Below are 9,851 nucleotides of genomic sequence, written 5' to 3'. Positions count from 1 at the left end.
ACACCCACTATCAATCACCCAATCCGTAAGACGTGAGGTGGAAGGAACAAGAGAGTGAGAGGGAAGCTCCTCAATACCGATGAAGACCATCTCCTTGGTGGAAGAGGATTTTCGAGTTTGGTTGGTAGATGAAGAGGTTTGATTGGGGGGTTTCTTAGCGCAGAACCACCTTCTCTCTTCTTCTTGCGAGACAATTAGGTTAAATGTGACCTTTGAGACCACAATAATGACAAGTAAGCTCTTTATGAGAGGGATTATTGACAGATTTGTGGTCATCTTTGTTGTTGGTGGAAGCCTTGGACTGCAATTTGCTTTTTCCCTTTGCCTGAAGAAGGGTCTCAGAAGTACCCTGGCTGGTCTTCTTTCTCATGGCCCTATCTTGAAGCATGCCAGCAATGATTCGTAGATCAGGAGTAGAAGGAAGAAGTGATGTAGTATCACAAAAAGTAGAGAAAGTCTCAGGCAATTTGGTGAGGAGTCGATTGACAAAGTCCTCGTCGGTAGCTTTGCTCCCTAGAGAGTCCAGCTGCTTCTAAATGGTTATGAACTCCATAACAGAATCCATGATGTTATCAATATTGGCGATCTTCAAGTTGGAGAGTTGATTCTCCAAGGCTACCTTTTGTGTAAAGTTCTCACGGTGATACCTCCTCTGAATGGTATCTCGTAATTTTTCTGTAGTTTCCTCATCATTGTCGTCAAATTGACAAGCAATAGAGGGTTTTATGTTGAAGAAGATAAAGGCATGAGCCCTTGCATCTTTGCTAGCCCATGCATCAATCTCATCCTGAGGAGACGTAGCATTGGCAGAGGCATTAGTACAAGAAACAATACCCCATAGCTGATGATATATCGAAGGAGATTCTTCATCTGTAGTGCCCAATTAAGATAATTGGTTCCATCTAAGATGGATTGCTTGGGAAGTTGAGGAATGGATAAAGAGATGATAGTCCGTGTAGAAGCCATGGAATCCTCATCTTGAATTTACAACGAGAGTCAAGTAGGTACTCGGGGGTAGCCTACTCCTCCCTAGATGCTTGGTGAGGTGAAAGAAAGATGTAGAACTTTTACTCCTACTGAGATCAAGGCACATGGGTGAAGATAGAAGCCGACTCGATGCACGATGAAGTAAGGGAGGGGGAGGCTATTGGAGCAAGTGCATGGTGCTGCCACTAGTCCCGTCTAGTCCGGAGGAACAACAAAATACAAAATTAGGGTAGGAGACAGAGGGTTGGGAAAAAAACGGAGCACTCTGTTGCTACTAGTCCAGGTTAAGGATAAAATACAAAATTAGGGGAGGAGAGGGAGGGTTGGGAAAAAAACACAGTAGAGTGTTGTTGTAGTAGAAACACAACAAAAAAATGCTGATTTGTGCAATGAAGTAGATCTCCAAAATGCAGCCCGCCAAGAAAAAATGCAATGTTATAGTAGAAACGCAATAGAAAAACATTGATTTGTGCGATGAAGTAGATCTCCAAAACGCAACCGCCAAGAAAAAATGTAGGCTAAAAACTCTTCTTGTTGATCTGTGGAAGCACAATATCTCTGATACCATGTGAGAATATGTGAATGTGAAGTGGAAGCAAATAGATATCACAAGAGAGAGTAGACAGCCAAGAGAGATCTAACACTTGAGCTAGAGATTGAAAATATTGAATGTATTGAATTGTGTTGAATGTACAATGGCCATGCTTATATATATCTCATGTAGAGTAGTCGGCTAGTAGCATTGGAGGACAAATGTCCATGACAGATAAAAATGCCTAAAATAGCCTAAGAAATATGGGAAAAATCTCAAATAAATATCTCGATAAAAAGGGGATAAAATGAAGTAACAGAGAGTTGGAGATGACATGTCCAACATAACTGACGGTGCATGCTGGTCAGAAGTCATAGTGACAGGGGGACGGCGGGACGCGCACGTGGGATGTGGGAACACCGTCCCGACTAACGGCATTTGCGTAACGGGGGCAGCGGGACGGAACGGACGGGACGTGACCAGGGGACGGGCATCCGCCCGGGGGGACGGGGGGACGTCTGCAACGCCTACAAATTCTGCAACGGCTACAAATTCAAGCCGTTTTTTTTCAGGTAACGGCTACTAGCCGTTGGCGGCTGGCCGTTTGAGAGTTTGAGAGAGAGAGAGAGAGAGAGAGAGAGAGAGAGAGAGAGAGAGAGAGAGAGAGAGAGCTGCCATATGCTATATAATTGGCTGCAAGCTACTCCTCTTCTACTCAAGCCTTCCAACTTCCAAGACTTGAGTTCCTCTCCACCATCTCCCTCTCCTACTCAAGCTTTCCTCTCCACATTCCCCCTCTCCTACTCTACCACCTTCCTCTCCACCCTCTCCTACTAGACTACTTCAATCTTCCCTCTACTTCTTCTCCTACTCTACCCTCTAAGCTCTCTCCACCCTCTTCTACTAGACTACTACTAAGTTACTAACTATTCATGGCATCCTCTTCTCGTGCGGGCGGTAGGAGTAGAACGGATGGGTGGTCATGGTGGGATGAGGTCAACTTCAAGTCTCCCACTCATGCGGGGAGTGCACGTCCATGGACATGCAGGCTTTGCCCATATAAGCGTGTGGGTGGGGCCAATAGGGTGAGGGCCCATTTGTTGCATGAGCCCAATCATGAGGTGAAATTTTGTGAGCGGGTCACACCGGAGATAAGAAAGGAGCTTCTTGCAAAGCTTGCCGCCCATCAAGCTTTGAGTGCAAGCCAAAGGGTGCGTGGAGTGGATCCCAACACTTATGTCACTCCAACCCAAACATCAGGTTCTACATCGGGTGGCGGTGCATCTTCATCTACCCCTCTATCACGTCCTCCTCGTGGCACTACTCGAGGCTTCACACACGCCGCCTTCTCAATGCCGCAACCTAGTCCACCCTCTCTCTCTCGTCGGCAAAGTACTCTTGAGGGGAGTTGGGATCCCAAAAAGAAGGAGGAGGTTGATGCCGCGGTGGCCCGCTTCTTTTTTCATGACCACATTGCTTTTCGTGTGGCACGGTACGTATTTCACTCACATGATTTCATCATCATGTCTCACGAGTCACGATTCATGGGTCACCATTTTGCCATTCTAATTACTTACCCTCTTTTTTTTTGAAATGATAAATAGGTCCGACTACTTCAAAACGATGGTGAAGAAGATTGGCGAGTACGGTCCTCACTACACACCTCCATCCTCCGAAACCTTGCGGACCACTATGCTTGACAAGGAGAAACGCCTTGTTGAGCAAGTGGCGGCAAACACAAAGAGACAATGGGCTCGCAATGGAGTCTCTTTGATGTTGGAATTAGGGTTGCAGGAATGCACACACAACTTCAAGAAGATGAGGAAGCTTGAGCACAACACTGTAGTGTATTATGAGTGCCCAAAAATGAAAGATAACCCACCCTAAAAGATAATGGGCGTATATACAATGCACGGGGGAAAAAACCTCCTAGTGAGGGAAAAAGTGCCCCGGCGGTCCTAAGTGTGTTCACACACATCACTACTATAATATGGTAACAAATCCCCCCTGGAGTGATGCGGTGAACAAGAGCTAGCACTCATGTATAGGGAAGTGTCTAGCTATGTGGACGAATCCACAAAAGGGAGTAAGCCCAAAGCTTTGCGAAAAGCTTCGAACTTTTCACGAGGCAGAGCCTTTGTGAAAAGGTCTGCAAGGTTATCCTGTGTTGGCACATAAGCCAAACTGATCTCTCCTGCAGAGAGTCTCTCCCTGACATAATGGTAGTGCACCTCAATGTGCTTCGTACGAGCATGGAACACTGGGTTCCGCACAACTGCCAATGCGCTCTGACTGTCAGTGAAGATGGTGGTGGCAGATGGCTGCCCAACACCCAAATCAGCCATAAGGCGTCTGAGCCACACACACTCAATCGTAGCTGTGAAAGCTGCCCTGTACTCAGCTTCACAACTAGAAGTGGCCACAGTAGGCTGCTTCTTGCTCAACCATGATATGCATGAGCTTCCAAGCATGAAGCAAAAACCACTCGTGGACACGCGTGTGTCATAACAACCAGCCCAGTCAGAATCTGAAAAAACATGTAAATCTGGCGGCAATGATCTCCCCTTGGGATAAAACAACCCAAGATGCCGAGTACCACTCAAATAGCGAAAGATACGCTTCACTGCCTGCCAATGCTTAATGCCTGGGCTATGCATAAATCTGCTCACCTGTGAGACTGCAAACTGAATGTCTGGCCTCGTAATGCATACATAAATGAGGCAACCAACAGCTGTCTGATAGAGTGTGACATCAAAGTGATCTCCAGCATCATGAAGACTCAACTTCAAACCTGTCTCCATTGGAGTAGCAATAGGCTTGCAGTCTTCAAGGCCAAATCTCCGCAACAATGTTTCAATATACTTTGTCTGACACAAAGCAATACCTCCATCACACTGCTTAAATTGTATCCCCAAATAATGATGCAAATGCCCCAAATCCGACATCTCAAAAGAGGCATTCAAATCAGCCTTAAAATCAGCAATATGACTCTCATTTGGTCCTGTGAGCAGCATGTCATCGACATAGAGAGCAATGATTAGATGTACACCATCCACACGTTTAACATACAAAGTGCTTTCTGTTGGACTATTCTGAAACCCATGTGCAGTCAAATATGCATGTATTTTTTCATACCAAGCTCGTGGAGCTTGCTTTAAACCATATAAAGCCTTTTTTAACCTGCACACTTTGTTTTCCTGCCCTCTTTGAACAAAACCACGAGGCTGCGATACATACACCTCCTCATGCAAATCTCCATTTAAGAACGCAGTCTTTATGTCCAGCTGATGTACATTCCAACCATTATGAGCTGCTAATGCACAGATGCTACGAACAGTGGTCATACGACATGTGGGAGCAAAAGTCTCATCAAAATCAATGCCCTTCTCTTGAGCATAACCTTTTGCAACAAGCCTAGCCTTATGGCGATCCACTGTGCCATCAGGCTTACGCTTCAATTTGTATACCCACTTAGTGCCAATGGCCTTCTTGCCAGGGGGCAAGTCACATAAAGACCATGTACCATTCTTCATAATAGCATCGTATTCTGCTTGCATAGCAGCCATCCAATTTTCTGAACTTTGTGCCTCATCAAATGAAACAGGCTCACTTTCATCGCACATACTAGAAACAGCCAATGCATAACAATCTGACGCATAAGAGGCACCATGAGAGCCAGAACGAGTGCGACTAGACAAAGGGGCATCCAACTTGCTGTCACGCAAAGTCTGCACCAGCCATCTAGGCATATTCCTAGAGCCCTCAATCTCTTGTCTCTCATCCTTAAGTGCATCATGCACATCTGCATCAGATATAGGCTGATCTGTGCCATCATTTAAAACCTGCATAGGCTGAAAAACTGCCTCATGAGGTATTGCACTTGACTGTGCACCACTGAAAAGAGGCAACAATGTATCATAGACATCACGTGAGCTGATATCTGTCTCCTTAGTACATGAAACCAAGGGCTGAACTGCATCTTCCACAAATACAACATCACGGCTAACCAAAATGCGCTTTGTCTGTGGATGATACAAACGATAGCCTTTGCTCTCAGCACTATATCCAACAAAAATACATTTGACAGCTTTGTCATCCAATTTTCTGCGATGTTGCACAGGCACTAATGCATATGCCAGGCAACCAAAAACACGTAAATGGCCAACAGATGGCTTGCGGCTATGCCAAGCCTCATATGGAGTGACAACCTGTAATGCTTTGGTGGGACACCTGTTTAGTACATAAGTGGCACACATGACAACCTCAAGCCAAAAACCATGTGGTAGACTTTGACTCTTAACCATACATCTTGCCATTTCCATGAGAGACCTGTTTTTTCTCTCAGCCACACCATTTTGCTGTGGTGTATACGGCACTGTACATTGGTGTTTTATCCCACGCTCAGCCAGAAATGCATTAAATTCTGAAGACATATACTCCCCCCCTCGATCTGAACGGAGGGTGCCCATCTTACTTTCTGACACATTTTCAGCCATAACCAAAAACTGTTTGAAGCACAAAAACACTTCGGACTTTGCCTTCAAAGGATATACCCATGCATGCCTGGTAAAATCATCAATGAAAGTCACGAAGTAAAGGTAGTTTCCAAATGATGGAGTTTGCATGGGACCACAAACATCACTGTGAACAAGCTGCAATCTGCGTTCAGCTCTCACTGATCCATCTTTGGGAAAGGAAACACGCTGCATTTTACCCAATATGCAGCCCTCACAAACATGCTTGACAGGTGCCTCAAGCTTAGGCAAAGAAGACACCATTTCAGATTTCTGCAGGCGCAGCAAACTTGCAAAATTCAGATGACCAAAACGTGCATGCCACAGTTTTGCATCTGAAATAGCCTGCGTATCCATAATAGCACATGCTGAATCCTCTACACATTTGCCATCCATATTGAGCTTATACAGCCCTCGACATAGTGAACCAGATGCTACAATGATGTCACCACAAGAGAGATCATGAACAGTACATCTGTCATCCACAAATTTTACAACCAAACCTGTTTTGGCAAATGCGGAGACTGACAGCAGATTCTTTTTGATCCCTGGCACATACAATGCATCAAAAAGTGTAAAGGTGTTGCCATTTGCAACATTCAGCACAATCTGTCCAACTCCTTCAACGGGATAAGAGGAGTTATTGGCACAAGTGACAGTATTCCCTGTGGGAGCAGACTCAAGGAAAGTGAATAAACTGCGCTGCGAGGTGATATGCTTAGTGGCACCACTGTCAAAGTACCATACATCTGAATCTACTGCAGACATACATGTGTCATGCAAAGATGGGTCATAACTGCACTGCGCATTGAATGCCCATTCTGTATCTAGCACAACATTAGCAGATTCATTGTTAGAAGGAGAGGCATCTGCAACAGCCATACCAGCCTCTTTCTTCTTAGCCTCTTTCGCAGCCAGCTTAGGACACGCTTTGATGACATGATCATTTCCCTTACAGTACTTGCAAAATGTCTTTTGTTTGTCACCCTTCTTCTCATCTTTGTCTTCCTTCTTTGGTTGCGCAGCATTTGCAGATTTCTGCTTACTAGAAGAAAAGCCAGCTTTACCTTTCCCGCTTCTCTGACTAGCAACGAAAGCTTGATCTGCGACACGCATAATATTCCTGTTTTGCCTTGACTGGTCTTCTTGCAGCAAAACAGAAACTAACTCCTCAAATGATAAGGCATTGGGATTGCCTTTCATCATCAAGCGAAGAGTGGAAGCAAAACCCTGATAAGAATCTGGTAGACCATTCAAAACAGTCTGCACAAGTGAACTGTCTGACAGGATTTCATCTGCAGAAATGAGCTGCTCTTTGAAATCCTTGATCTTTGTCAAAAAGCTATCCATAGAATCACCTTTGTTCATATGCTCACTCTCCAACTGTTTTCGGAGATAAGCAACACGAGCCTCATTTCTTGCCTGATACAATGTGGCAAGTACATCCCAAGCATCCTTAGAAGTCCTGCAGGAGCGAATATGTGGGATAATGGTACGTTTGACAGACAGCGCAATCAAGGCATGAGCCTGCGCATCTCTACCATCCCAACGAATCTGCTCTGCTGAAAGTGGTGGTTCTCGAACAGCTGCTACAGCACTTGTGCCTGCACCATCATCAACAGTACCTCTTTCTGATGTGTTTGCAGCATTCCCAGCCACAATAGGACGTGCATCAATACCCTGCACAATGTTCCATAACCCCTTTGCTACCAATACATGTCGCATCATATATGCCCACAATGGATAGTTGGTGCCATCCAACTTATCCTCAGCAGCCAACATGCGGAATACATCATTGTTGTCAGCCATGGCCAATGACTGTACTACTAGATGTAAATGCTGTCTGTAAGAGGTAAACCTGTATAAAATCGACCTGTGCTATGTAGCACAGCCCAAAACAGACGAATGGGCACCTGTCCTGCAGATTTTTATCTTGACAGAAAATCTGCACAGTAGGACGATTTTGCCTGCGCAGTACTTGGAATGCAAAAACGGAGGGCGAAATGACTTCAGATCAAAATTCTGAAACGAACAAGCCCTACGGGCTTTCCCACGGCATATACTAACCTGCAGACGCTCGTGAAACCTCGTTGCAATCGGAGGAGATGAAGCGGCAGGTGCCGGTGATGCTGCCCGGGAGGAGGAAGCCTGCTCTGATACCAATTGTTGGAATTAGGGTTGCAGGAATGCACACACAACTTCAAGAAGATGAGGAAGCTTGAGCACAACACTGTAGTGTATTATGAGTGCCCAAAAATGAAAGATAACCCACCCTAAAAGATAATGGGCGTATATACAATGCACGGGGGAAAAAACCTCCTAGTGAGGGAAAAAGTGCCCCGGCGGTCCTAAGTGTGTTCACACACATCACTACTATAATATGGTAACATTTGATTGCAGACGGATGGAGTGACACGCGGAAAAGGTCTATCCATGGCCTTGTGGCATACTCACGGGGGGAGATGTACTTTGTCTCCTCACATGATGCTTTAGGGACGGGAAAGAGTGCGGATGTACTTGCTGCCGAGTGGAGTAGTGCTGTCGAGATTATCGGCCCCGAATGTGTGATCGGTTTCATCACGGATGGTGAGGCGACAAATAGGGCAGCGGGAGCTATTCTTGAGAGTATGTATCCTCAAATCACCGTCTCTTTTTGCATGGCACATTGTCTCAATAATCTTTTGAAAGATATTGGGAAATTGTCATGGATTGAATCGGTGATTGATGATGCATGTGCAATTGTGACCTTCATCAACAATCACACATACCTTCGATCCGAGTTTGGGAAGAGGTCCACAAAGGTCCTTCTCAAGTACTCGGACACTCGCTTTGCATACAACTTTCTTATGTTGCATCGCCTGAAGGATTGTCAGGGTGCCGTGCGGCAACTATTCATCAGTGATGAGTTTTGCTCCTCATCTTTTGCACGTACACAGGTAGGGATTTCATGCAAGAAAAAGGTCGACGATACTGATTTTTGGGAGGACCTCAAGCGCACTGACTCCATGGTGCATCCCATTGTCCACTTGCTCAGGATTGTTGATGCTATGCAGCCATGCATCGGCAAAGTATATGAAGCCATGGACCAGATGATAGAGTCTTGAGAAGCTTGAGCCAGACATAGATAGATATGAGGAGATCCACTCGCTTTGTGTGGCGAGATGGAGCTCATATTCCTCTCCTTTACATGCAGCTGCTTTTATGGTGGACCCAAAATTTCAGGGAAAAGGGCAGGAGGGTGATAAAGAGGTGAGCAACGGTTGGAGACTCATCTTGGATCGCCTCACGCCGGATGCAGAAATCAGGCACAAAATTAGAGACCAGCTCTCTAATTATAGGGCATTTCAAGGCTCATATGGATGTGCAGATGCGCAGCAGGACAGATTCAAGGTTGGTGCAGCATTATGGTGGGAGGACTTCGGATCAGATGGACCAAAGCTACAACAGTTGGCGATCCGGATCTTGAGCCAGTCCGTTAGCTCTTCTTGCCTAGAGCAATTATGGTCCTCTTACAGTCACATTTCATCAAAGAAAAGAAATCGGCTTGGGGTGGAAAGAGCTAATGATCTTGTCTTCATTAGCACAAACTTGCGCATGCTTGGCAAGAGTGCAAGATGCAATGCCGATACTTTTACACAGTGGGAGATGGAACAAGAGGAGGCAGCTACAACTATTGCACAGGAGGGTGGGACAGATGGTTTTAATCATGAGCCTTCATTGGATGACACAACCCCCATCCACACTTCACGCATTCATGATCATGAGGCTAGCACCTCTCTTATAGGGAGCGCAGAGTATGAGAGCGAGTGACTTATATT

At 45.6% G+C, this 9,851-nt stretch overlaps 1 protein-coding gene across 1 annotated transcript; it reads left to right on the top strand.

The window, feature by feature from the left end:
- Window positions 1-3,123: 3,123 nt before the first annotated feature.
- Window positions 3,124-9,633, top strand: LOC147611333 (uncharacterized). Its single transcript, XM_086784958.1, has 2 exons — window positions 3,124-3,288; window positions 8,423-9,633. The coding sequence occupies exons 1-2, from the start codon at window positions 3,143-3,145 to the stop codon at window positions 9,135-9,137; spliced, it is 861 nt and encodes a 286-aa protein (XP_086641084.1). The 5' UTR covers window positions 3,124-3,142; the 3' UTR covers window positions 9,138-9,633.
- Window positions 9,634-9,851: the final 218 nt, after the last annotated feature.

Source organism: Cibotium barometz, chromosome 47 (genome assembly GCF_041138505.1).
Source record: "Cibotium barometz isolate CiBa-2024 chromosome 47, ASM4113850v1, whole genome shotgun sequence".
In the NCBI taxonomy this organism is placed as follows: Eukaryota; Viridiplantae; Streptophyta; class Polypodiopsida; order Cyatheales; family Cibotiaceae; genus Cibotium; species Cibotium barometz.
This window is presented reverse-complemented; position numbering and strand designations above follow the sequence as displayed.

What these genes read in the sequence shown, in the direction of transcription:
- LOC147611333 (XM_086784958.1), top strand. Translation starts at nt 3,143, where the DNA reads ATGGTGAAGAAGATTGGCGAGTACGGTCCTCACTACACACCTCCATCC. An exon ending in TGGGCTCGCAATGGAGTCTC is followed by an intron (nt 3,289 to 8,422) that starts TTTGATGTTGGA and finishes AATATGGTAACA; the next exon opens with TTTGATTGCAGACGGATGGA.